Source organism: Macrotis lagotis, chromosome 8 (genome assembly GCF_037893015.1).
Source record: "Macrotis lagotis isolate mMagLag1 chromosome 8, bilby.v1.9.chrom.fasta, whole genome shotgun sequence".
In the NCBI taxonomy this organism is placed as follows: Eukaryota; Metazoa; Chordata; class Mammalia; order Peramelemorphia; family Peramelidae; genus Macrotis; species Macrotis lagotis.
In genome coordinates, this window is record NC_133665.1 from 59,415,261 (window position 1) to 59,443,204 (window position 27,944).

At 44.6% G+C, this 27,944-nt stretch overlaps 3 protein-coding genes across 9 annotated transcripts in view; 2 read left to right on the top strand and 1 right to left on the bottom strand.

The window, feature by feature from the left end:
* The window catches only part of NHERF2 (NHERF family PDZ scaffold protein 2), a 34,489-nt gene extending 27,754 nt beyond the window's left edge, over positions 1-6,735 (top strand). The window contains exon 7 of the mRNA XM_074197224.1: positions 1,331-6,735. Coding sequence (XP_074053325.1) covers positions 1,331-1,489 — 159 coding nt within the window. The 3' untranslated portion in view covers positions 1,490-6,735. The remainder of the gene's footprint in view (positions 1-1,330) is intronic.
* NTHL1 (nth like DNA glycosylase 1) lies at positions 3,079-21,379 on the bottom strand. The gene is made up of 6 exons (XM_074197225.1): positions 21,065-21,379; positions 19,877-20,118; positions 19,156-19,326; positions 14,956-15,115; positions 5,345-5,450; positions 3,079-5,027 (listed from the first exon to the last, which is right to left on the bottom strand). Exons 1-6 carry the CDS (start codon positions 21,177-21,179, stop codon positions 4,904-4,906), a joined length of 918 nt encoding a protein of 305 aa, XP_074053326.1. The 5' UTR covers positions 21,180-21,379; the 3' UTR covers positions 3,079-4,903.
* A 97-nt stretch (positions 21,380-21,476) lies between these two features.
* TSC2 (TSC complex subunit 2) overlaps positions 21,477-27,944 on the top strand; it is a 59,910-nt gene continuing 53,442 nt past the window's right edge. For all 7 annotated transcript variants that reach the window (XM_074197228.1, XM_074197230.1, XM_074197229.1 and 4 more), the window contains exons 1-5: positions 21,477-21,558; positions 22,431-22,593; positions 23,045-23,131; positions 24,162-24,272; positions 25,192-25,336. In XM_074197228.1, the coding sequence (XP_074053329.1) occupies positions 22,459-22,593; positions 23,045-23,131; positions 24,162-24,272; positions 25,192-25,336 (478 nt within the window). In that variant the 5' untranslated portion in view covers positions 21,477-21,558; positions 22,431-22,458. The remainder of the gene's footprint in view (positions 21,559-22,430; positions 22,594-23,044; positions 23,132-24,161; positions 24,273-25,191; positions 25,337-27,944) is intronic.

Sequence of the window (27,944 nt, forward strand, 5' to 3'; positions counted from 1 at the left end):
TTTACTCTTTCCAGCTTTTCTTTCTAAATAATCTCCCTTCCCTAGGTACTCTCACCCTGACCTCTAGACTGTCTTCTTCTGAGACCTTCCTTTTCTTCTTTCAGACTCATTCCTTCTCCCCTTCTTAAAAGCTAAATTCTCCACATGCAACCTTCATTCTCCCTTTGTGGGAGATTTGCAGTCTCTATCAGTCTTCCTTCCCTTCATCCATCCTTATCCCTCTGTCTCACTTCTGCTCTTTGCATTTCGGCTTTGATTACTGGACAGTGAACCAGACATATGGCCTGCACCAATGGCCTTGCCCATGAAAGTTGCTGGCAAAAATCCTGTAGACTGACACCTATATACTTTAAAAAGAGAAAGGGGATGAGGGCAAAGTTGGAGAGCTGTCCAGAAATGGGATGATCTCATTATGGAGAGAATTCTTCAGACTGGATGACTGCTTAGCAGAAATGTTCTAGGAGGGGCTCCTGTTGAATTATGGGTTGGATTAGGTAACCTTTAAAGTTCCTTACAATTCTCAGAATCTCTTTTTTTTTTCCACCCAAAAGCTGTTGCAGTAAATAATCAGAAAGCTTAGATGAATGATGGAATAAAATGCATTTATTAAGTATGTTTGGCATGCAAAGCACTGTGCTAAATAGGGGATACAAAGAGAAAGACAAGATAGTGTCTGCTCTCAAGGAGCTCTTATTCTAATAGAGATAGCAAAAATAGGAGGGTTCAACAGCTGACCAAATATATGGCAAGGCTAAGGAGTTATTAGGGTAACATAAGGCAAATGGTAATGCATCTTCTTTATGTCCTTTCTTGATAAAATTATATCCATTTCTGATGCTGAGCCATCAAATATAATTTACAGATTGGTTCATCAATTCCAGGAAAATTGGGAGCTGATTGTATATTGAGTCCTCTGCTTTTAGCTTGATGATTTCTGGAGGGAAGGGCTAGTTGCCCAATGTCTACAGAGCTCCCTGTAAATAGGATATCCCTGTCATGACCTATCATCTTAGATGGAGGGTTCAGTTTTTTTGTTGTAGTGAGATGAGCAATCATGGCCTAAATGAGACATGAGCCCACCTGTGTGTGGGGGTGGACAGGTGGCTATTCCAGGAGGAATGCATGAAACAGATGGACCTCTGTAGAAATGAGTGTTTAACTTCTGTGTGGGTGCATGCCATGTTGATAAACAGCAACCAGGTGGCCTTGTTCTTCACTCCCTCCTCTTTCTATGAAGTGAGGATAGCAGAGGTGGAGGTGGATGCCTCCCAAGAGTTCCCAGGGGTTTTTCCCTCTCTGCTCCATCTTAGGTTTGTCTCTACCCCTACAGGACAATGACATGGCCAAGAGGGACCCATTTCAGGAGAGTGGGCTCCACCTAAGCCCCACCGCGGCAGAGGCCAAGGAGAAGGCCCGGGCAAAGCGAGTCAACAAGAGGGCACCGCAGATGGACTGGAACAAGAAGCGAGAGATTTTTAGCAACTTCTGAACCCCTGTTCCTTCCCCATTCCCCACAGTCAGTGGCTTCTCCTGCTTCTCCCTGAAGGAAGGGCACTAGGGAACTCCCTGCCAGGAGTCATTGGCTTTGTGTTCAACTGCCCCCACCCCCTTCCCAAGGCCAGAGTTCCAGTTGTTTGAGGAGCCTCTGGCAGAGATTGGGGTCAGGGAATTTCCTCTTGGCCCCAAGGATTTGGCCTGGTCTTTTCCCCTCCCCAAGCCCTAGTGCCTGCCTGCATCCTTGCTGCTGGAAGAGCCATCTCCCTCTCCACCTCTTTATCCCCACCAGAGCCTGAGTGATGCAGGACCAGAGAATGGGTCTCTTTAGCTCCAGGAGTCAAACCTGACCCTAGGGTTGGACCCGTGCTGAAACTCTTGATGTTTGCTCATCTCTCTGGGGACATATTTCCTGAGAAGAAGGAGAGAGAGAGAGAGAGAGAGAGAGAAAGAGAGAGAAAGAGAGAGAGACACTGACACACAGAGAGGCCGAGAGAAACAAAGAAAGACAGAGGCACAGTGAGAGAGACCCTTTATTATTGTTTTTTTTTATTGGCCAGTGGATTTAAGGGAATTTTTGTGTTACACATGTTTTCATTTACTGCCAGGAATCTCCCCTCCCCCCACAGGGACACATTCTCTCTCTCTTTCTCTCCCTCTCACTGTCTTTCTCAGGCAACAAAACAAACCTCTCTGCAGTCCTTTCCTTTCCCCATTCCCTCCCCCTAATCATGATTCCTCTCCTATTAAAGTCACAGGGACTAGGGGACCAAGGCCAAAATTGGCAGCTGATGAGCCCTGCTGGTAGGTGGGAGGGAAGGAAGCTCATTTGGGGCAGTGAGCCAACTTTGCCCAGTTTGGGGTCTCTCAGGAGGTTGTTCCATCTGGGGATGCTGGAAATAGCTCAAGGAATCAACTTAGGTCCCCAGAGGCAAATAGGGGTCCAGAACTGAAGGGATTCCTGCTCCTTGTCACTTGGGTCAGGGTCTCCTGAGCTTTGCTACCTTTGCTCCATGAAGGCCTAGAACCTGGGTCAAACTCTGGTCATTGATAGGCCACAGGTCCACCCCTGCATGAGCCTCATTGGAGAAGTTGGCTGCTGCACTCACAAGTCCCTTCAGCGTCTGTTCTCAGATAGGCTTCTGCATCTTCTGCCTTGCTTCTCAGATTGGCTCCTTCAATGAATGCTTCAAACCTCTTTGGCAATTGCCACCCCTTCTTTGGACAGCCTTTTGCCTTGGAGACTGGAGGGCAAGTTATCCAGACTTTTGGGGAGTTACTTTTTTAATCTACCAGTCTTTCCAGTTCCTGACTGATATGCATTGAAGACAGATGTTTGGCCTGGGGGATGTCTGCTTCAAACCCTATTGGGGTCAATAATTAAAAGGTCTTTGGGGGTCTTCTCTTCCCAATGCTACTGCCAACAGGAAGCCTGCTAGCCCAAAAAGAGCAACCAGATGATAGTTTGTGGCCTGGAAGAGGATACCCAGGGACTCTCTGTATACTGTTTTGTAAAAAGGTGCCTTAGGATTGTTCTGGGTGTCCCAGCCTATTCAGGGAGGACTGAGCTCTGGGGTGGGTGGGAAGGGGTTAGGATCTTAGTAAAGTACTCAGGACTCTAGTGAAGAAAGAATCAGTTTTGTTTTGGTAAAGTTCTTTTTTTGGTGTTTGTATATGGGGAGGGGGAAGGAGTGAAGATGAAGTAGAATAGAATGAGGGATTATCACGGTGAGGTTGGGAAAAGGGGTCTGCAATGCATAGGAGTAACTGGGGTCCCAGATCTGATGGATTGTTTGTGTTTTGGGCTTGTACACTCAGCTGTTCCCTGAGGCATTGGGTCATTCACTGACTGGAGAATGCTCTCCTGGTTGTTTGGTGCTCCTGGAAGAGACAACCAATGAAAAGAGTGATGCTGGCACAGAAAATCTATGAGTTGAATTCACTGTCTTATATAAGTATTGGCCACTCTGGTATCCAATTAGAGAGGCCTGAACTTACCTGCCTAAAGACAAGTGCTTCTAAAAAATTAGATGCAGGAGTAGACTGTCTCCTCTTCGGTGTAAGGGTCAAATCTGGTGGGCACACAATCACCCACAGACTTCAGGAGAAGGCTTATAGTGGCAGTTACAATGGGGAAGTCCAGAACCAAGGTTGCTACTCAGTTGAAATCAGGTGTGCACCATTGCAAATGCAAAATTAAACTGCCCACTGTGAGGCTATCTAGATCTTCTATCTCTCTCTCATAGTATGATAGTAATAACTCTTCTTTCTTTTCCCCTCCTTCCACTTACCTTGAAAACCAATGCGAGTATAAGCTGTTGGCATTGTAAGCTGTAATGTGCACTGTTAACATCAATAATAAACTTGGAATTGCCCTGTACAGTAAAGATAGGCTAAACTGGAAGCAAAGTTTGGTTTGTTTTAATGTAACTTGGACATCTACCTGGGGTGAAGGCTAGATTTTAAGCACCCCTGCATGGGTGTCCTCTAATTCTGATTGGAGAGAGAAGGACCCTGGGCTCACTGGCTTGCATGGTTTGGAATTCTAAGACAAAGCAACTGGAAAGCAGTGGGTGAATGTCAACTCCCAAGGGAGGGCCCAAGGACCACATGGGTTCCCCCATGGAACCCTCTGACCTTATGGTATGGTACAAAATACTTGGTTTGGAGTCAGAAGAGTCAAAATCCAGGATCTGCTATTAATGACCTCTTGAAACCCTACTCGGTTTGCTCATCTGTAAAATAAAAGGACTGACCTAGACAGCTAAGGTCCTGACCAGTTTGAGGTATATGAGCTAAACTTCTGAATATGAGGGTGCAGTTCTTGGAAGCCTGGGGGAAAACATTTCAACTGGATCAGGGAGAGAAAGATAATGCGGGGGTTTGCTTTTGGCAAACTCCTGTTGGGGGTCCCATGGGGATCTGTCCAAATAGCCTTCCCAGAAGCTAGCCTTAGTCCTATTTCCTAACTTCCTCATTTGCTAGCTGGTCCATGTACTTACTTGCTCTGCCTTTCTGTGTGTCCCTCCTTCAATACAAAAATCATCACTCTAAGACTCTTTCCAGAAGTCATCAACTCACCTATCCTCATTGGGGTATAGAGAAAACAGGGAAAGGGACACTGATGCCCCCAAAGCCAAGTTGGCCTCAGCCTCCTCTGGTCCAGCTGAGAGTCCTTGAGATTTCCTCTCTCCTCAGCCAGCAGCTCCCAGCTGATCTCTGTCCCTGGCTCAGCCCCAGTTCCCAGCCCCCATGTGGAGTGAAATGAGCCATATTTCCAATCACAAAAGAACATAAACTTTATTAAACAGAACCCAATGTGGGTATGAGAATTAGGCACTCAATGGCTGTTCCAACACCAGCTGGCTGTCCATCTGACCCCATACCTCTACACTAAAGGGATCTTTCTTCAAGGACTCTGGGAAGCTGGGCAAATGCCTCGGTTGAGGCAGTCCCTACAGCGAGGGTTCACTGGTAGGCAGGTTTGCTGGCCAAAGCCCACCAACAGCCAGTTAATCTCCTTCCACAGTGGCCTAGAAAGGGAAAACAGGAACAGATTCTAAGGTGCAGCATATGGGCCAGTGGGTATGAGATTGGAGTGAGCTCTGCCCCCGCCCCAACCCATGCATCTAGGCTGAAAACAGATGGTCCAGATTGGTCTCTTCCTTCAAGCTAGCCATACTCTGGCCCAATGGGAGTAGGGAGGACCAAGGCCTTTGAAGTAGCACTCTTTGCTCATAGCCATTTCTGAGTTTGGAGTGCTACAGGAAATTCTAACACTCAAATGGAGAAATCAGAATTAATTTGGTTCCTCTAGAGGTCATCAAGGCCAGCTCCTGCCTCCACTAACCTTGGCAGCCAATCCTCCAGGGAAGTTCTGGTTTCCTCAGGGTTCTTGGTCCCCTTCTTGGTCCATTTCAATCTGTTGGTGATCCTGTGAACATGTGTGTCCACTGCTACTGGGGCAGACAGAGAGGGGCTAATTAAGTTCATGTAGAGATTTCTCTTTGCCTTTCTCCTGACTCCAGGACATTTTCAGGGTTAGATTCCCCTCACCAGAGCTACCAAATCACAAGGGAAGGCTGTGGGGTGTTCATTATCACATCCATAAAGGCTGAAAGCCTTTACATTTGTAGGACACTTTACAAAGCACTTACTCATCCATTATCTTATCAGATTCTTAAGGCAATCCTGTGAGAGAGGCTAGGCAGGGATTATTATACCTATTTTAGAGATGGAGATACTAAGGCTCAGGGAAGTGGGATGACTTGCTCAAAGTTACACAGCAAGTTAGTGACGGAGCAGTTTTTCTTCAACAACAACAAAAAGATCTTTTGCTTTTTTATTACATACATTTCCACATCTCTACTCTTGCCTCTTATTAGTGCCACTAGAAAAACCAATGACTGCATTGAAAAAAATAATGTTCCACATCCATGTACTGTTTCCCATCTCCTCTTCACCTGCCTATAGAGGAGCAAAAAGTTGGGGGAAATAGGTTTTCTCCTAATGGCAGAGATGAGAGTATAATTCAGGTCTTCTGAACTCTCTTCATTTAAGAGTTTAACCAGGATCTGGCTCAGATGCCTAAGGTTTCTCTTAAAGGGTCCTATGGAACTGAACTTGGTGATTTCAGGGTTGGAAGAAGTGGATAGAGCATCAGCACTAGAGTCAAGAGGACCTGAGTTCAAATTCGGACTCATACACTTAATAATAATAACAGCTATGTGACCTTGGACAGGTCACTTAGCCCCACTGTCTTAAATAAAAAAATCCATCGGTAGACTATGCCTTGTCTTTTTCTATCACCAGAGATATCTGAGGTGAAGGGCTGATTGTGGAGAAAGATGAAGCCAGGATACTACCCCTCCTAGGGGGTCTGATCTGCTTAGTTGAGCTGGTTGCCCCTACTGTCCCATCCAGTTCCCACTGCAGTCAAGGGCAGCCACCCAGGGAGAATGATGTCAGGGTAGCCTAATGAAATGAAGTCCCAATAGCCACTGCTTAGGGACTTTTAATTGAATGGATCTGGCCCAGAGCTATTTACTTTGCCTGCAATATTCAGTGTTGCTGAATTGCTAAACCAATATGAATTATTCACCCTCAGAAAGCAAACCATTTCACACAACCCAGAGTCTCTACTGAATCAATATTGTGCTCTAGCCCATTCCAAGTCTCCTCCCTTTTCCCCTTGACTTGCCTTAACATTTACCTCCCAGCCCTCTAGCCCCCATTGCCCCCTCAATGATATGCTTCAATCATTGACATGTTCTCATCAAGCCCCGAGTGTCCCCTACAGCAAATGATGACCCTCCTTGGAATAATGCTGTCAAACTCTCAATCTCCCCCCTCACCAAGGTAACTCAGGTAACCTCAGCTCCCTTAACTTTTTCTCACTTCCTACTTTCTTGTAGGAATCCAGTTAATCACATTCAGGTCTCTCCCCTAAAACCTCTTTCTCATTACCTCACCAACTGAGAAAGCTGCAGACTGTAAGATATGGAGGGCCAAGCCTGGACAGGCAGTTCAGGGGAGGTGACCCCAGGGACCTTCTCCGGATCCAGAACTCCTCTTCACTTCCTGTGCAGGGCCATCAGGCTGCTGGGAATCGGCTCTCACCCCCCCACACTCTCCCTTTCTCTGAATGTGGATGGCTCTGGGGTCCATCTGGTACAAAAGGCTGTGTCAGCAGCAGCTCAGAGTCTGGGCTGAGGCTTCCACAGTCCCCAGATGGATTATTACAATCCAAGGAATTCCAAACCAAAGCTCGGGGTGTCTGGTCCCCGTGTCATTGCTGAAGAACAACTCATCACTTTGTGCTTCTCTTGGGTGGATGGGGGAGAGGGAGGAAGCTGATCCAACTTTGCAGCCACTCTCCAGGCCTCAAGCACCTTTGGCGGTTGGCCGCCTGCTTGCCTGCCCACCCGCTGCTGGATCAGGGAAGCAGCAGCTGGCCCTGCAGCAGGGGATGAGATCACCTCAGTTGGGGAGGCCAACTGTGCCAACACAGAGCTATCACTTAGCAAGATGGCCAGAGCAAAAAGGTCACAAGGACAGGCAAGCAGGGCTCCCCTGGTTTCTACCTAGGCCAAGATAGAATGTTAACTCCTTCCTGGCCCAGTTGCTGCAGCCCCCACACAGGTCCATCTCCCCATCTCTCCTGTAGCAGGGATATATGCTAGGCAGTAAGAAAGAATTCTCTGACGATGCTTTTCTGTGAGGAATAAGCGCATTCATACCTAATGGACAGAGCCTCCCCTAGAGTTCCCCAGTAAGTTCATTTTCTTGTCATCTAGGCAATAGCAGGGGCCCCATGGAGCCCCTTTGCTTCAAGTCATTTATTTTCCCAACACAGCTTAGCCCCCGACAGCACTGTAGCCTGAATTGCACCCTGGGCAGGGCGATATGTCGAAATCCAGGACATTCCTTCTTTGTGATAAGCCAGGCTGCAAAGCTTGCCAAAAACCAGAACTGTTCCCCCCTGCCCCGCCATTACTACCACACCCCTGTCCCCAACCTTCTCCTTCCTTTGCTCAAACTAAAAAAAGTAGTCTTGCCTATTTTAGGGAGCAACTAAATGTGAAAACCAGACTCAATATCGAAACAAGCCCCCTCCTTCTTTGAATCCAAGACATTTGTGGGGTGCCTATTGTGACAGTCCAGGGCATTTCCTGCTGTACCATACTATGAAGGCAGTCTGGTAGAGCTTGAATCTCTTCTATGACACCTTCTAACTTCCTGATTTTGGACAAATCACAACCTCCTTGGCTAGATTTCCTCATCTGAAAACTGAAAACCTAAAGGACCAAGGAGAGGGCCTTAGAGAACTATGAAATGATGGTGGTGTTGAGTCTTAAAGATTCATTGCAGCAAAAGCTCTGTTAAGTGTGGAGTCCTTCAACTTCAAAAAGGAATGGAGCCTTGCCTACATAAGAGGGTTGGGACCTAGCCCTGCCTCTGCTACAGTTTACAGTGAGACCTTGATCAAGCCCTATCCTCCTTCAGTTTCTTCAACTTAGGGGTGAAACAGATGGCCATTGAGCTGTAGTGAGTTTCCCTTCAGTGTTCTTTCTTTTCCGTGTGTGTGTGTGTGTGTGTGTGTGTGTGTGTGTGTGCATTTTACAAGGCAATGGGATTAAGTGACTTGCACAAGGTTCACACAGATAATAATTAAGCGTTTGAGGCTGGATTTGAACTCAGGCCTTCCTGACTCCAGGATCAGTGCTATATCCACTGCATCACCTAACTATATCCTCCCCCCCAATATAATGGAGGCAACAGGTGATAGAGGTCTCCACATGTAGTCAGGAAGTCCCAAGCTTGAATCCTAACTTCTGGTATGGTTATGAGTTGAGTAGTCCTAGGAATTCTCTCCAGATCTCAAACTCCTCTGCTGTAAAATGGGGATAATAATTGGCACCTACCTCACAGGCTTGTGGTAAGGCTCAAATGAGAGAATAACTATTTATATGGAACTTGGAGAATTACAAGAAATCCAGACAGGAGTATAGTATGTCTTATGCCCATTTTACAGATCAGCTAACAGATTGGCTAGTATTTATCCACAGTCACATAAATATTAGAACAGGGACTCAAACCCAGATCTCTTGACTCTCACCTGGATTCCTTAGTGGCCACTTTGCTGATTTAATTAGATCACAGACTTGGAATGAGAAGGGATCTTAAAAATTATCTAGTCATAGGATCACAGATTTAGGCCAGGAAAAAAAGTTATTAGTGATTTTGTCCAACCCCTTCATTTTATAAGTAAAGAGGGCCAGAGAGATTTGGTGACTGAGTTAGCCAAGGTCACCCAGGCTGCAGGTGTCAAAGCCAGGATTTTTATTTGGGTTCTTTGACATCAAGTTTCATAGCACACATTGTTCCACTCTCAATTTATTTTTCACTCAGTTGCCAAAATAATCTTCCTAATGCACAGTTCTGATCATGTTCCAGCCCCAGTTCAAATACCTTCAGTATTGGCCTACTGCTGACCAAACAAAATGGAAAACCTTGATCTTGGCATTCAAGGCCAGCCAATCTGGATCCGATGGACCTTATCACATGTCTTATCACATATAATGTTCCTTATTTTCTATGTAAATCTGACTATTTCTGTTGATGAGATTTAAAGGTAGAAAAGACCTTAGAGTCCACCTAGTCCAGTACCTGCATTTTACAGATAAACTGAGCTAACCAAAAGAAGTAGTGACCCAAGGTCACATGTAACATAAATGGCTGAACATGTATTTTGACCCAGGTCTCCAACTTTACTCCAAACTCCTTTCTGCCTCTCTGGCCTCTGACCTAGCCCCTGTTTTCTGGTCCCTGTTCTCATCCTATCCTTCTTCTGCTCTGTGTAGGTTGCCTTCTGTACCTGGAATGGTCTGCCCTGAATCTGTCTATTGGAATTCTCCCTTTCCTTCCAGGCATCCCTCAGTGGCCCCTTTTCCAAGAAGACTTCCTAAAAGGAATTGCTCCCTTTTCACATCTCTAACATAGTTTGGGACTCTACTATGAATTTACAATAATCAATCTTGTGTTATAGTTATTATTTTTTACTTTGAAAAATGTGTCATTTTATTTGTATACTTTGAAAGTTGTACTTTGAAATGTTTACAGTTATTTTTATTGCTGCTGGATCTCCCTTCCTAAAGTCCTTTAAGCAGGGACCAGATTTTGGCTCATCTCTCACTATGTCTCCAACATTTTGCACAGAGCATCAGAGTCATTTTATAAATGTTGGTTGAGTTGATTTCCTTTGTCCCTCATCTCTAGATAGAGTTGTTTTTAGGAAATCTGGTGTCCTTCCCTGGTAAGGGAAGACCCCCTGGATATCCCAACTCTATGGATAGGGCTGGGGAGGTGAGGCTCCTGTCAAGGAGGTCAGTGACTGGGCGCCCCCTGCCGGACTAGCCTTGCCCAGGGAGCCAGTCCCAGTCCTTCATTTTTGGTCAGCCACACAGCTAACTACGAATGGCATATAGGGTTCCAAGATTTAGGGCTGGAAGTCATGTTAGGGATCATTTAGTCCAGTCCCCTTGCTTTACAGAGAAGAAAATTGAGGTCCTGGGAGAAGTGATTTCAAAAAAAAGTCACATGGGGAGATAAGTGGCATTGGACCCCAGTTTCACTTCAAATCCGTTGCTCCTTCTGATGCCCCATATCTTGCTGGTCCCACCACTAGATCAAAAAGCACAGGGTCTGGACTGAGGAAGAACCGAGTTCAAATTCAACCTCAGACACTTCTTAGATGGGTGATCCTGGGCAAATCACTTAACCATTGCCTGCCTCAGTTTCCCCATCTATAAAATGGGGATAATAATGGTATTTGTCTCCCAAGGTTGCTGGGAAGATAAAAACAAGATAACATTTGTAGAGTGCTTTGCAAAACTTAAACTGCTACAAAAATTCTAACTAGTTACTAGATTTGGGAAGGAAGAATTATAGGCAGCTTAACAGACTTTGCTGCAGAAGAGAGGCCAGGCAAGTGCAAGTTGAGAGTTGAATATGTAGATATAACAAGCGGAAAAATATTGGCAATGAAAGCCCTTAGAAACTCCCCACTAAAATAGCCTCAAAAACAAAACAAAATGTACCAATTCCCCACCCCCATGATTGACTCTTGTCTCAAGATACCCATGTTCTTATACATTTTTCTGAAGACTGATGGGTACTCTAACCAGGAAATGGGTCTGTCAAATGACCTTGGTAACCAAGGGATTGAAACTCTCTATGACATGAATAAGGTTTTCTGTCCTTTCTAGACTGAACTCTGAGAGGCTACTGCTGGAACATAACCTCAAATCCTGGCTTTCCCAAAGTGCTGGCAAATGAACCCCATCTATCACCTAATGAACAGATCAGGTCTATCATCCCAGAAAGAGGTGAAGTGACAGCCAGCTCTTCTCCCTCCAAGGCAGGGAGGAAATCAGCCAGGCTGCCTGGGGAGATATCACACCACAGGGAGTGTTCAGAGGGGCCACATTTGGTGTGGATGTATATGTGTTTGGGGAGGTGATTGGGGGGGCAAGTAGGCATCTAGATCAATTTGCCTGTTACCCACTTTTCAGATGAATTCAATCTCTGACTCCTATCTCCTCCAGGGTCTATGATGTGGTCTCAGCCTGGAGAATTCACACACTAGCTTGGGGATCAATTGTCTCGCTTCTTTTTCTCTGGGAAACCAGTGGGAAGATGATCTGATCTTGTCTGGAGCTTCACAGCTGTCACCTGGGGCTTGGGAAGGCAGAGCCCACCAATCTGTCCAGTGCCAGCCAGTGCTAGTTTGTGGCAACTGAATCATCAGCCCCTGAATAAAACTAGGAGAATGACATTTAAACACTCATTTCCTGCATTTTCCCTGTCTCTAAATGGCCCTTTCAAAACCTCATTATCAAAGCTCCCATCCGTCTATTAATTCCATACCCCTTTTCAAGAAGCCAACACTCAGTGAAACAGACCCCCCCCCCCAGCAGAGAGGGCCTGAGGACAGTGTCAGAAACAAATGTGGAGGGGCTACCTAGATTTCACTGAAAAGGCTTCCCAAAGCTAACAACACAGCAGACATCTTAAATGCAAAAACCATCAGCTCTACTGTAAGGGCCCAAAGACCCCCATCTGTTAGAATGAGAGAAAGAGAATTCCAAAATAAGACAGGAGACAAAAGAAAGTGGCTCATTCTTCATGAGACAGAAAGTCTAGTGGACTTCAAATCCCCATTCTCACCCTTCTCAAGGCTGGTGCCCAGAACTCTGCTCTGCTCTTAGAACCAAATTCTGAGCTCTTTATTTAGTACATTTGTAATGCTGTCTGAGACTGCTTTGTAGGTTACTCATTTAAAAACAACTGTAGAAGAATCCCTGCTGTCCACCCCCACTGGGTTGGGAGTAGGGGTTCTTAACGCCCCCCCCCTTTTTTGTCTTGGACTGCTTTGGCAGTCAGTTGATGCCTAAAGACCCCTTTTTAGAAGAGGATTTTTAAATACATAAAATAAAACACAATTAAAAAGGAAACCAATTATATGTTAAAATAAATATGTGGGGCAGCTAGGTGGAGTGGTGGATAGAGCACTGACCCTGGAATCAGGAGTACCTGAGTTCAAATTCAGCCTCAGACACTTATTAATTACTTTGCTGTGTGGCCTTGGGCAAGTCACTTAACCCCATTGCCTTGCAAAAAAAAACCCTAAAAAAAATAAAGATGTAATTTTTTCCCTCATCCAAGTTTATGGACCCTTAAAGAATTGCTGGTCTAATATGTCTGCTTCTGAAGCCCCCAGCATGAAGCTCATTGGCTAGACCTCAGGAGACCTTGGTTTGTGTGGCATGGGAGAGTCTTGGATTCATATCCTGGCTTTGACTATTACTAGTTATGTGACTTTGGGCAAACTTTTGGCCTCAGTTTTCTCCCCCATAAAAATGACTAAAAGGATAGTTTTTAATGACCTCAAAGGTGTGATGAAGAAAGTACTTTGTAAATCTCCCATAAGGAGCTATATAAAATGTGAGTTGTTTATGAGTATTACTAATCACAAATGAGTTTTGAATCACTGAACTTTTCTGAGCCTCAGTCTCTCCATCTGTAAAATGGAGACAACAATGACCAAACTATTTCTCCCAGGGCTATCACGAGGAAAAGTTGAAATAGGAGATTCTACAACATTTTTTAAAGCAAGAAGCATCACAGACTTATAAAGTAACCTTAATAGTTAACTACTCACCTCAATTTTGCTACTTGATATTCCAGACAGGCTCACGCTATGAGGGGTGGAAATTAGTGGGGAGAATGACTAAAATGTCACAGAGGAATGGGGATTCAGGTTTCTCTTGGGTTTGAAGCTCAATTCAGTTTCTTCCAAAGCCCTAGGTCCTCAGAGACATAAATCAAGACAGATAGGGAGAGGCCCTCCTACTCTTTCCTATTACCAAAGTAGTTCTCTCAGACATCTGATATGATTATGCTACCCTCTTTGCTCAGAAACCTTCAATGACTCCTTACTGTCTACACCTAGGCCTTCAAAGCCCCCTCATTCTAGTCCCTTCCTATCATTCTAACTATAGGGGCCCCCAAAAGCTACTCTAACTTAGAACTGCACTAAGACTTTTGGGACACCCTTTCTGCCTTCCTTTGTACCCTAACATACATCTCTTCCAGCAAGGTCCATTTTCTTATTTGTTCCTATGAGTAATACACTCATTCTCAATTTCAAGATATGTAGTATACTGAATGATAGTTCCTATATTCTCAATGTCAATGCACATTTTCCTGACCTTCAGGGCCCTGATAAAATTCTCCCTCTTCTGTGAAACTTTCCCTTTTTGCCAATACAGCTGCACTTCCAGTTCCTACAAACCTTAGGATCATTCATGGAAACCTAATGATTCATGAAAACATAGTGATGCACTGCTAATCACCCTTCCTGCTGCCACCATGCTGGCATTATATGAGGCATGGGCTCTATGATGACTGGGCCCAGGATTTGGAGTCTGATGACCCATTACTGTGGGAACCCAGCCCTGTTACCACCTAACCTGTGTCGCTGTAGGCAAGTTCCCTAATTCCCTGGATTTTAGTTACCTCATCTCTTACAATGAGAGGCTTTTCCTGTGTCATTGTGTATCATCTTTTCCTAACTAGACTCTTGATTTCCTGCAAGGCAGAGATTTTTCTATGGCCATTTTCACCCACTGAACAGAATTGGCAACATATATAAATGTTTTTAGGTAAAGACTTTTTGGAATGAATAATTCCCCAGCACTTTCTGCCTTGTCTGTTCTCATGAATGGGTGAAGTGCTGTGGTGTACCGAAGTCAGAACCATCAGATTCATAAGAAATCTTGGAGATAAATTAGTCTAAACTCCTCATTTGCAGAGGAGAAAAGGGAGGACGTGATAATCATTGTTAATAGCCAAGCTGGATTTTGAATCCAAGTCTCCCTTCAAATCTAGTGCTTGATATACCAGTGCCTGAAATAGGACCAGCAAGGGTGAGGTATGACCTTTTTATCTTGGACAGGAAATAGCAAACTCTGGGACAGGATTTCTGTTGAAAACCAGTGGCTCAATAGATAAAAAGAGCTAGACTTGGAGTCCAACAAACTTAAGTTCAAATTTTAGACATAAGCTGGCTGGACAAGTCACTTAATCACTACCTACCTCAGTTTCCTCATCTATAAAATGGGAATAATAATAGCTCCTACCTCCCAAGGATATTCTAGGGATTCATGAGGCACTTTGCAAACCTCAAAGTTCTAAATAAATGCTAGCTATTAAATATAAATGCTTGCTATCTAGAGCAAGTCCCTTTCCCCTCTTTCAATATCGATTTTCTTTTAGGGCAAGTCCCTTTCCCTCTTTCAATATTGATTTTCTTTCCTGGACAACAGGAAAAATAACATCTGTCTCATTACAAGAGGAGGAACCATACCCGCCCACCAGCAAGTAAAATGCCCCACTTACCAATGCCTGACACCTTGCCCCAAGCAATGGCCATAGCCAAGTGGGCCATCTTGGGTCCAACTCCAGGAAGCGCCACCAGCTCTGCCACAGTGGCTGGGATGTCGCCCCCATATTGCTGCTTCAGGATCTTGCTTGTCTGCTTTATATACTGCACTTTGCTCTGAAACATCCAAACTGAGATCAGCTCTCTGTACTCTGACCACAGGTCCTACTCTGGGGTCCCAAAGCCCCAGGACCAATCCATTCCAATGATAGAGTATGGGTGCTTGGAGCAGGCCAAAGCTTGGGCTGGAATACTAAATATCTCCTGCTCTCCACGCCAAACTGCCCAGTCTGGGTCAGCAGAGTGTTTTCTTTGAACTCTTTGGGATACAGACTTAGTAGTGGTATTATTGGTCAAAGAGTATGCCTAGAAGGATTTGGATCAGTTTACAGCTCCAACAACAGTACATTAGAGTCCTTATTTGCATCCCCTCCATCATTTTCCTCTTCTATCATCTTGGTCAGTCTAATGGGTATAAGGTAGTACCTCCAAGTTATTTTAATCTGCATTTCTTTAGTGTTTAGAGCATTTTATATTTTTCCTATTTTTATGACAGTGATATTCTATTACATTCATGTACAACCCAGATTTAGGGAGTATGACTAGGAAGCAATTTAAACAAGTCCAGTCCTTTCTGGTCAATTGGATGAGGCAAGCACCTCATGGGTCCTAGGTCTGGCTTCGAGCCAGGTGCTGCTGGACCCTCACATACTATTTGGATACCCTTCTAGGACCCTGATTTCTGCTCATCTGGGTGTACATGCAGATGGAATCCCAGGGTTACACAGTATAAGGCAGATTATGAAGAAACCAAAGGAGAAATAGAGAACAATCCCAGAAGCCATCAGTAAAAAACAAAAGCTTACAGTTCCTTCTATCCACAGTGCTGTGTTGAATGAGAAAGGCAGTCCCCTCATTTTATAGTCAAGGAAACAGACTCAGAGAGGGTCCTATGGTCATTAAAGCTAAGTTCCTAGATCTTTGGATACCAAGTTCAGGGTTCTGTCCATTATACTACATTCCCTGACAATATAAGAATCTCAAACAACAACAACAAAAACCACAAAGGATTGGAGGGATAAGGGTAAAGACAAAGGATCTCTGTTCCCCATAGGTGGCTAGTTCCTTCAAGGAGTTTTCCTTTATGGGGGAATTTCTTGCCTAGAAATGTAGCCTTGTCAGCCTACATCCCTTGCTGCAAGGGAGTTCTTATTTTCACAGTCAGATACGTGGCAGCAGGTTTGTGAGGCACTAATCTGGCCTCTTAAGAAATTCTTGGTGTTTATATTTCTCTCCTGGCATTCCTCATGGGAAGGGTGTCACGTGTATTGAAAGTTAACAGAGCCAGGGACCTTGAGGGTAAGTAGGGAATGGGAGGTTTGTTTGGTTGTTTGGATGGGTGTGTGTTTCAGTTCAGGATGTTTGGAGCACGAAGCCAGAGAGAAGCCAGGGTCAAGTTGAACAGGGCACAGCCAGTACGTGGAAGCCTAGAACAGGGTCTTCCCCTGGTCTGACACAATAACAGCTTCTGGTGAAGGGATGCTGACACCTTTAGCTCATTATTATGAACAGTGTGATCTTAACCTAACAAGCTAGAACATGAATTCCCCTGGAAAGTAATGGGAGGGAGACCTGGGGGAAAGGTCAGCCTGGATAATGTCTCCCCTCCCAAACAAAATCTGGCCTTTGGAAAGTCTGTATGCTCCCCCAAGAGGCCACTGACAGGCCTGATGCTTCCAAACAGGGTCCCCTCCTGTGGAGGTCCTGGGAAAAACTCTGGAGGGGAGACTGTGAGATTGAGGGATCCCTTCCTTCCAAAATGCAAGGGCATTGAGGACATGAAGAAAGAAAGCATCATTTCCTCTGTGCCAAAGCAGACTTGGTCCTTTTGCAGACCAGCTTCTAAGCTGCCTTTTTAACTGCTGTCCCACGAACTGGATCTGCAGTCACTCAGCAGAGAGACCTGGGTGGGAAATATACCCTCTGAGGCACTAAACACAGAGGACTATTTAAAAACATATTTGACAAAATAGAGCCCACGCTCAATGCTGCCTGGAAATGGACTCCACCCTGCAGGGTACCTCCTCCACGAACAGGCAGAAAAGCAGAATTGGGTATATTTAGCTTCTGCATTTCCAAGAGCAAGGCTCTCAGGCACAAGGGGTGGACAGCCAGAGATGGCACCAGTGATTTGGGACTGAGGAAAGGGGGTGGTGAGAGCCACTCAGAATACCATCTACTTGTTTCACTTGGATGAGGGGCGTGTGATCAATCCCACGGGGTAAACAGGGGAAATGGGGAGGGCCGGCATGTCCTACAGATCAGTGAAAGGCAGGAAGGGAAGGGCCTAGAGACAGGGATATGAAGAAAGCTGGCTTGGGGATAAGGAAAGCAAGAAGAATGGAAAAGACTACTGAAAAGTAAGAGACTCCCATCTGTGCATCCAGCACCAACCACTCCCCTGACCTTCAACCTCACATTTCCAATTGCCTTTGGGACAGCTCTGTCTGAATATCTCCATGCCACCTCAAACTCCACACATCTAATAAATTCATCATTTCCTACTGTGCCATATGAGCCTTTTCCTCTAATTCGCTTCTTTCTGCAAGAGGTATTTCTATTTTTATTTATTTATTTTTTAGTTTTTGCAAGGCAATGGGGTTAAGTGGCTTGCCCAAGGCCACACAGCTAGGTAATTATTAAGTGTCTGAGGCCGGATTTGAACTCAGGTACTCCTGACTCCAGGGCCAGTACTCTATCCACTGCGCCACCTAGCCGCCCCTCTGATTTATCTTTGCTTTTTCCTTCCATTACCATGCCCTTTAGATCCCCAGACATTGCCACTTAGACTGCCAAGGCCTCCTGGGTCTTGCAGCTGAATCCTCAAGACCAACAGACCCTTTCATTAGCTCTGCTACTGAATTATCATTTATATTGTGTCTCCTCTTATGGACTTATTTTTCTATTTTTATCAATAACTTTTGCTCCATAATTAGCACTTAATGCACGCTTCCTTTTTTTCCTTCCTTTTTGTTCAAGGTTATTTATTCTCCTTCTGATTCTTTTCTTCAGAACATTTATTTCACTTTTTATTTCATGCTGGTGTGACTATACTGTTCATTGCTCCTCAGGCTCCCTTTGAAGGTTCCTGCTGTGAATTTCTGACCACCTTGAGGCCCTTAGAGGAACCCTCTGGATAGAGAGCTTGCCAGGCATTTCCTGTCTGGCCATACTGGGAAATGGCTGCCTGGTTTGCCTGAGTGTAGGAGCTAGTTTTTCTGATGTACCCCATCCCTTTTCTTATTTATTGCTTGTGGGCTTCTGGCTGCTTTGGTGGATGAAGTCATTTTACATTGGATTTACTGATTAGTATTTGGTCTGATGTGGGTTTTTTCTCCCCCTGGAATTGGTTTTAGGTAGCCACTTTGGCTTTCTCATTGATAGATTGATTGATTCATTCAGGCAGACATCAAGTCTTGCCAATTCTCCCCCCCACCCCACCCCACAAGTGGCTTGGTAACAAGGCCCATCTCTTCCTTTCTATTCCTATCCAAGTCATTATTTCCTGCCTCATCTATCATAAAAGCTTCTTACTGGGTCTCCTTGCTCCTGCCTGTTTATTCCTGTCTGCCCCAACCCATACTATAAATGCTACTTATCATCCTAACACAAAGCTCTGACCATATCCCTCAGTCATAGGGGGGGAGGAGGAGTGCTTTAGGCACAAGTGAGAACAAAGGCAAAGGGGGACACCCGCTACTACTGAAAGTAACATAACTGAGGATCCAGCAAAAAAAACTGAGGTGTATTGGTCAAGGAGGAATTGAAAGCCCAGAAAGGAGAGAGAATCCATACACATCCAATGCTACAAGAGAAGTCAAGGAGGAAGTCAATTGAATTTTCTGTTAATTTTAGCACCCTCTTGGTTTGTCCTTTGTAATCTACTTTGGTCTCAGTCACATCTCAATTGGACAATTAAAAGATCAATGCTAGCTTGGGAGTGAGCAGTTTCAGTTAAATGATAATGGTTATGAAGTCTTTTTGGAAAAGAAAATGCCCTTTACAAAGCTGGCTAATTTTGATGTCATGCATTGGTTTTCTCAGCCCTGAGGAATTCCACCTCACTTTGGGAAAAACCTCTCTGGGACCAGACTCACCTTCCAAAAACCAACTGGGTAGATGAGTTGACCCAGGGTATCGTCGTCCATTTGCAAGATGCTGTCTAGAGTTAGGCCTTTCTCCCTAAGCCGTCTCATGGCAGCTGCTGTGATCTGGTCTTTAGTCTGGCTGGACAGCATCAGTGACAGTAGCACTTGGTATCTCATCACCTGTTGGGCAGAAACCAGTAAAGGGAGGAAGTCATATGGAATGAGGTGATACTTTTGGCCATGAAGTAAGCAGAACTACCTTTGCAGCAGACCTTATAGACTAACATAGCACCTAGCTAGCTGGTCCATCATTGGAACCAGGGTTAAGGGGCAATCACAAAATGGATGCTCTACAAAATCTGAGGCTTAAAGCCATGGTTTTCTCCTGGATAACAAATGTAGTCATCATGTAGGAATCTAAAAGGAGGAAGAATTTATTAACTTTTAATGATAACAAATACCAAGGCCATCTTATTGGACCAAAAGAACAGCCAATTTGTGAGATCAGCTTCCTCCCAGAAAACAGATTCTGGCTCTCCTTTGAAGGGAGTTTGACAAAATAAAAATTCTTATCCAATAGGGGGACTATCTCATTTTGAAGCTCTAAAGGTATTCTGGGAGTTGACAGAATGGAATCTCCTACTCTGAAAGACAGAAGAACAAGCTTGGAGAACACTGAGAACTCACATGCTAGGATATATGGAGCAGAGGACTTGAACAGCCTCTTTACCTCTGGGGGAGCATTTTGGTCATAACATTGCTCAGCTCCCATGTGATCAACGGGAGCATCTTTGGATTTCCTCATTTCTCGGATATTCTCTAGCTGAAGTCTCCAGTTTGGGGGTTCCCACTTGGGTTTCTTGGGAGTGCCGTCATCACTATTCACATCTCCATCTCTATCCAAAGATTCATAAGCCATCTCAAGTTTCACCTTTCGTTGTTTTCTGAGGGGTTTTGGCCTTTCCCTTTTCCCTGCAAAAAGAATCCAGTCTTGAATTCTTTCTCTTCTTCTAGTCCTTCCTTTCCTTTGGAAATGGTGTGTGTGTGTTTGGGGGGGGAGGCGCAACCTGGCTCTCAAAAGTCAGAGACTGCTAGAAAAGGTGAGATCACATGGGATGGGCCTTTGGGCTGTATCCTCTGAACCTATGCCAAAGCCCCCTTCCCTTGCCTCTCCCAAGCCCTCAACATCTAGTCATCTGCTGTGCCTAGCTCATTCCCAAGCAGCATGGAGACTTATCTCCACCTCTGTCCAGCTTCAAATGGGAAGTGACTCAAGCTCTGGTGCTTGTCACAGCTGAGCCAAGTATTACAGGCAAGGTTGAAAGAGGGCTTTTTGTTTATTTATTTTTTTTGCAAGGCAAATGGGGTCAAGTGGCTTGCCCAAGGCCACACAGCTAGGTAATTAGTAAGTGTCTGGGGTCAAATTTGAACTCAGGTCCTCCTGACTCCAGGGCCATGGCACCACCTAGCCTCCCCAGAGGGCTTTTTTTTTTGATAAATTAATAAATAAATGTCCGCAAACTTCAGGAAACCCCCCCCCTCCCTCTCCAGTTCTTCTCCTCCCTCACAGCCTGGGGGTCTCTCCTGCCCCTTTTCCTCCCTTCCTGGGGGCCCCCTCCTCACAATGCCCCCCACCCCCACCAAGCTCAGGATTCCCTCCTGGGTTCAAGTCCCCCCCCAGGCTCCGTCAGTGCCCACGAACATTGATTGATCCTCTACTCCGGGGTCAGGCACTAGAGACCCGGACGTGGCCAGGATCCCGGAGTCTCCTCGCCCAGTTCCTTCACTTTACTGAGAAGGAAACTGAAACCCGGGGTTACACAAGGGACTTCAACTAGCCCATGGAGCATTCGAACTCAGATCCTAGGTCTCCAAGTGTGAGGTGAACGACGGGTGAGGTAGGGCCCAGCGGCGCTACCTGCGACTGCCTCTTTGCCAGGAGTCGGTGGAAGCTTATCCTCCGTGAACAGCTGCCGCCCAGAACCGCGGCTCATGCCGCGGGTCACCATCCTGGGTCCGGCTGCCGAGCTCATGCTGGACTACACACGGACTACAACTCCCGGAAGGCGTTGCGGAAGCATCACGTGATAACCAGTTCTCGGGCCTCAATGGCGGGGGATCTCCGCCCACTTGCCTTGGAGGGAAGAGGAAGATTCGCGAGGACCGGAAGCGCAGGCCGGAAAGCTCAGCCACGTGATGCATCCCGTGGCGTCGCCTCCCACCTGGCTCGGTTTCGGTGGGAGTCGCCGCCGAGTTGACGGGACTACAACTCCCTGCAGGCCTTGCCCGGGGTCCGCCCAGCGGGCCGTAGTTTTGCCGGAAGTGGCGGGTGCGCTTCCGGTCGGCCGCTGGGAGCTCCGGGGTCATAGCCACTCTCGTCTCCCCGGTGGGGGCTCTCCCAGTTGGTTCGGGGTGAGTCCTTCCCGGACCCCCAGATCTGGCGCCCCGAGACCGCGGCGTCCCAGGCAGCGGTGCTCAGCGCCTCTGGCGGGGGAGGGATCTCTGGACTTGGCGCCTCCCAAGAAGCGGGAAGGCCGGTGCAGCGGCGGCCCGAGGGGCTGGGGCCCTTCCGCCACGCCCCCCCCCCCCCTCCAGCCAGCCGTGGTTCTGGCCCCCGGGCCTGGGGCGCGGATCAGGCAGCGACTGGGCCGTGGGCAGCGCCCCCGGGACGCCCGGGCTGCTCTGAGATTCGGAACCCTACGGTGTGGGAAGGAGAGCCTCCCCCTACCCCCGACCCGAATCAAGCCAACACATTTAATGCCATTTAATTTCTTTGAAGCCTTGGTTTTCTTACCAAAAAAATGGGTTTAATATTTTCAGCCCTTTCTCAGGAAACTAAGGAATGCGCTTGAAAAACCTTGAGAACTAGGGAAATCCATCCGTTGTTTATATCATGAGAGGCGTCCCTTGGTCCCCCATCTAGTCACCATTCCCTGCCTTCTTTTTCTTCCCTGTCCCCGATCTATGCTTCCCTTCACCATCCCTCTCCCTCCCACCCCCTAGTGAACACTCATTAGCTCCTCTTTGAATTTGTGAGCAAAGTTGTGTTCTCAGACTTAAAAAGAGCCTTTCTTGACTGATTGAAGTTGGAAGCTTAGTTAGCTCCTGGACCAGTAAGACTCAAAAGTTGGGGGAAGAGGATGAACTCATTCCCAAATGAGTTGGAAGTTCTTGGGTTGTTTTAAATGAATATGCAAATGTGGGTCGTTGTAGGGGTTGACTTAAAATATATATATGTATATACAATATATGTATATATAAATCTATTTGTTTTATTTGAACAGAGGAGCCCTAGCACTGCCTTTTTTTACCATGGCTAAGCCACCAAGCAAAGATTCTGGGTTAAAGGAGAAATTCAGAACTCTGTTGGGCCTGGGAACGTCAAGACTTCCCAGGTCCTCTGAAGGGAAACAAACTGAGTTTATCATCACTGCTGAAATTCTGAAGGTGAGTGACCTCCCTGCTTGATTTTTCTGCAATTTCAGAAAGATGTACCTGGGAAAAGGGACTTGGCTTGTCAGGAAATTTTAGTGATCAACACATTGTCAGAAATATCCACGGAGGGAAAAACTACCCTGTCTTGACTCTGAGGATTCTGGTGATTTGGTGCAGGAAAAATGAATTAAAATTTTCATGAGACTATGGATTCAACTATGTCCAAGCTATGAGAAATTTATAGTAGAAAGGGTTATACCACTGGCTTAGTGTGACAGTCCATGACAAATCCTTAAGGGAAAAAAAATGTCTCTGGTCTACCATGTGAAAACAAAGGTGCAGGTTTGAAGGAAACATAGAAAGACTTTCATCTAGCATGGTTCTTGGGGTAGATGATGACTTGGACCTAACAGACTGGAGATGATTAAATACTTTGTTTTCTTAACTTTTCTTTCCTTCCCAGGAACTCAGTGTAGAGTGTGGCTTGAGCAATCGGATTCGAACAATAGGTCAAATCTGCGAAGTAGCAAAAACCAAGAAATTTGAAGAGGTATGTTTATGTTCAAGGGGAAACTTGGGTAGTATTAAGGTCTAGTTAGAATTTGAGAGCTTCTAAACTTTAGGAATTGAAGAGAGATAGGAAATCCTTCACCTTCAGTGTTAGAAAAGTTATCCAAAATGTGAATGACATTCTAGTGGGCCTGAACAGGCTGCTTAGGGGGAAACAGGAAGAAAAATTTTTACCAGATACTAAGGTATTTCTTTGATAGAAGAATTGTTTTACTAACCTCTAATCTGTTTTGTAGACCATTCTTAATAGGAGCAAAGAGTTCTTAATAGGAACATTCTTAATAAGACCATTCTTAACAGGAACAAAGGAATTAGCCAGCAGTCTCTGGTTTCTTCAGATCAGAAACTATAGACTTATAGAATGCCTTTAGAAGGGACCCTTGAGATCCCATCTGGGGATTTATAAAGGGAGAAACTTAAGTGATTTGTGCTAGGTCACTCAGTGAGTCACTGGTAGAATTGTGACAAGAAACTGAACTTTCTTGAAGGGTTGACCTGTGTCTTAACTTACAGGTAGCTTGGTGGTACAGTGGACATACTACCTGGCTTGGAATCATCATCCTGAGTTCAAAACTAGCATCAGACACTTAACTAATTCCAAGATTTTACTTAATTACTTAACCCTGTTTGCCTTAGTTTCTTCATCTTTAAAATGAGCTGCAGAAGAAGGTGGTAAATCACTCCAGTACTTCTGTCAAGGAAACCCTAAACAGGGTGAGAAAAGTCAGACATGACTGAAACAACAACAGCAAAAATGTCTTAAATTTCCTCGAACTATTCCATTTGTTAACCTGACAGTCATAGAGGTTTGTGGACAATATATAGCAGATTTCTAACCATTGAAAAGGAGAGAGACTTGGTTTTGTAGATCTGAAATGCAGAGACTCCATTTAAAAATTTTTTTTTATAGCTTCAGTAATTGTCTTTTGGGTGTCCTTATACTACAAAAAATGGAAACAGATTATTGAGTCCAGAGCAATAACTACCATTTCCTTTCCCCTTGTTTGCAGCATGCAGTGGAAGCTATCTGGAGAGCTGTAGCTGATATGTTACAGCCAGAGAGGCCAGCAGAAGCCCGGCATGCTGTTCTGTATCTGCTGAAGGCCATCATTCAGGGTCAGGTAGTTAAGGGGTCCTTGATTTACCCCACTGTTCCCTTCCTTAACTCTCTATCCCCTGGCATGGGTCTATTAAGGGATTAGGAGGGTGTGTAAAGCAATTTGCAGACCTTCTAGAACCCAAATAAATATTAGCAATGGCAGGCACATAATATGGGAATTGCTGGTGGACTTGGTGACTGGAAGACTGGATTCTTGAATTTTTCTCAGACACTCACTAGCTTAGGGAGGGAAAACTATTTAATCTCAGTTTCCTCATCTGTAAAATGGGGATAATAATAACATCTATCTCACAGGATTGTTGTGAGAATCAAATGAGATTTGGAAATGACTGCCAACCTTAAAATGCTGCTGCAGTAGTAACTATTATTATTATTATCAGAAGTGGGAGAGTTAGTATCAGCTGATTCTTCTCCAACTCTTTAAATGGCTTTCATACACTTGCTTTTTAGGGAAGTATTTTTGATGGTTCTAGAACTATATTTGGTAACTACAGAAGAGGAAATCTTGTCTCTGAAGAGAGTAAGGGAGCTAAGAAGATTATTGCTTTCATTTTCTCAGCCTTAGCTTGATTATTGCAATGTTTATTTGCATTATCCATTTATGAATTTGAGGAGGATCTTAAAATGGGGCTTGGATGGGAAATGACCCCATATCTGAAAGTTTCAGTCTTAATAGCACTTATTTGTGATCTCTCTAGCCATTATGGAATTATTAGGCATGTGTATTAGCAGAGGCACAGAAAACCCAAGCTGCTTTTAAGAGGAATGAAGTCTCACGAGTTCATAGATTTAAAATAGAAAGAGATTTTTGGTCCATCCTCCTTATTTTGTTGCACAGTGCAAGAAACTGGGACTCAGAGAAAGAAAACTGATTTGCTTAAGGTTACATGGAGTGGGAATGACTTTTTTCTTTTCCCTAGGGAGAACGCTTAGGTGTTCTTAGAGCACATCTCTTTAGGGTAATCAAGGATTACCCCTCCAATGAAGACCTGCATGAGAGACTAGAAGTTTTCAAGGCTCTCACTGACAATGGGAGATATATAACATATTTGGAAGAAGAACTGGGTGAGTTCATCTTTATGTATATTTCTCTCTTCTGCTTCTGATCTGCAGTGTGGAGAAAAGTGCTGTCATTGGTGGACTGCCCAGGAGAGGGCAGTAGAGCCTGTGGCTGTGATTAGTGGCCAAGGCAGCCCTGAGTAAATTTGAAATGAGTTGGAAGGGACTTTGGGAGGAGGCCCACCTATTATCTGATCAGGAAAAACTCTATGATATTCCAGCAGATGGTCATCATATCTCTCCTGGAAGACCTTTGTCAAGAGAAAATCCTATAAATCCTAAGGCAACCCATTTTACTTTGGATAAGTTATAATTATTAGAGGGTTTTTTTTTCTTTATATTGGGTCTAATTCTATCTCTTTGCACCTTCCAGTTGTTGCTCCTTGCTTTGCCCCTGAAGCCAAACAGACCAAGAGTCATTCCTTTTTTTGGTATAACAGCTCCTTTCTCCTCCCCCATTCTCTTTCTGTTCCAGGGTAAGCATCCCCAGCTCATCTGATGCTCGCATGAGTCCCTATACCATCTTGGTCAGCTTTTCTCAGACACATTTGTTTGGTCACATGCCTCCTAAAACCTTAAAAATAGCTATCCTAAAACCTAGCACCTGGACCCCAGTAGTACTCCAGGTGTAGTCTGATGATGAGTGCTTTGGGACTGTCCTCAACTTTGTCTAAGACACTGTTTCTCCTAATTCAGTTTGAAGTTGATTGTTTGTCATTGAATTTTTTTTTCAGTTGACTGACCACTGGGTCTTTTTCACATTGACTGTAGGCCACAAAATGAGTCACCTGGTGACTAACCTGATGGTGAACCTCCCTGAATTTATTTAGGTTGACTTCAAACAGATATATAATCACTGGATCTGGGCTTTTAGTTTGGGATCTGAAGGATAAAGAATAGCAGTACTGTTATTAACTCTTGTTATGAGGAAAACACTCTATAAACTGTAAGATACCATACAAATGTGAGTATATTAATATTTCAAAGTTCACACTTCTAGAGTGCTTTATGGGTTACAGGTACCTAGTGATCTTGTGAGGTGGGAATACACACATTATCACCGTTGTTTTTGTTTTTGTTTTTGTTTTTTTGCAAGGCAAATGCGGTTAAGTGGCTTGCCCAAGGCCACACAACTAGGTAATTATTAAGTGTCTGAGACTGGATTTGAACCCAGGTACTCCTGACTCCAGCACCAGTGCTTTATCCACTACGTCACCTAGCTGCCCTGCTATGTGGCCTTGGGCAAGTCACTTAGCCCCATTGCCTTGAAAAATCTTAAAAAAAAAGACAGACCTTTTTAAAGAAGTTTTAAAAATATGGTATTTGTAGTTTATATTAATTTTAATATTATATTGCTTTAAACAGAAATTTTTCTCCATATTCTTTTTCCATATCTGCCTGGTATAAAACTTAGTACAGTCTTCAATTGTACTCTTAGAGGAAGAGATATTATTTAAGCCACATTGTTGTCCAACAGCGTCTCCTCAATCCACACAGGCTAGGACAGACCCTACTCAGCTAACTCATGCTGTAATCTAGGGGAAGGAAATCCCTTCCATTTGTTGTCTGCAAGAGATTCTAGCATCTCAGAAATGGAAGTCTTATAGTGGAACTCCTCTACTTCTCCTTTCTTGTATTCTTGTGGCTACAGAGGATATTGATATAATACTACTAGGGTCAGGGGTCCCTGAGAGGCCCCCTCCCTTTATGTTTTCATGTGACCCTCAGGTCCCTCTTTCATAGTGGCTTCTCACATTAGGAGAAATGGAGGCAGGGGAAAGAAACAAGGTGGGGTAGTTCCCACAGGGTTGTGTTGGATCCCACAGTGTTCTAGTGGGGTTTCCAGGTTTCACAGCTGAGAAAGGCCTGACTTCCCAAGTTAGAGTGAGAGGAGGAGGATGAGTGGGGAAGTACAGCAAGTGAGAGGAACCCTTGTTAGTTCATCTCAGCCTTGAAAACGGCACCTTACCACAGTTACTTGCTTTTCTAAAATTTTCCACATTGTGGTTTCTCTTTAATTTGCTTACATTTTTGTGTGGCAGAATGGAATAAGTTTTCCCCAAAGTGCTTTATTATGATACAGAAATTTTTTTGTGTATTGTACTCATTACATGTATATATCAATATGTTTTTGTTTTTTGCTTTTTGTTCATTTTAGGACAGTGGCACTAAATATATCCATGTCCATATTTGTATTATATGTATATATGCACACACACACACACACATACACACTACATGTAGATAGATAAAAAGATAGGTTCATTTAGTACCAGAAATTTCGCTCTACTTTTATTTGTACATATTTTTAAAGTTTATGCAAGTTAATGCAAGAGAAAGTAGCAGATACTTATTAATTAGCCTGGAACATTTATTAAGAGCCTGCTATGGTCCAAGCACTGTATTAAGCAGTGGTGGTAGAAATATGAGTGACAGTTCTTGTCCTGAAGAAGTTACCATTCTCTTGTGGCAGATTTAATCATGCAAAGGATATATAAAGGATATATTTTAAAATATGCAATGATTTGTGGGACACTAGTAAATGATATTCTTTGAGATAAGCCTTACAAATGAGTTTGGGTTCAAAGAGGTGGAAGAGAGGACAGCTCTTGCC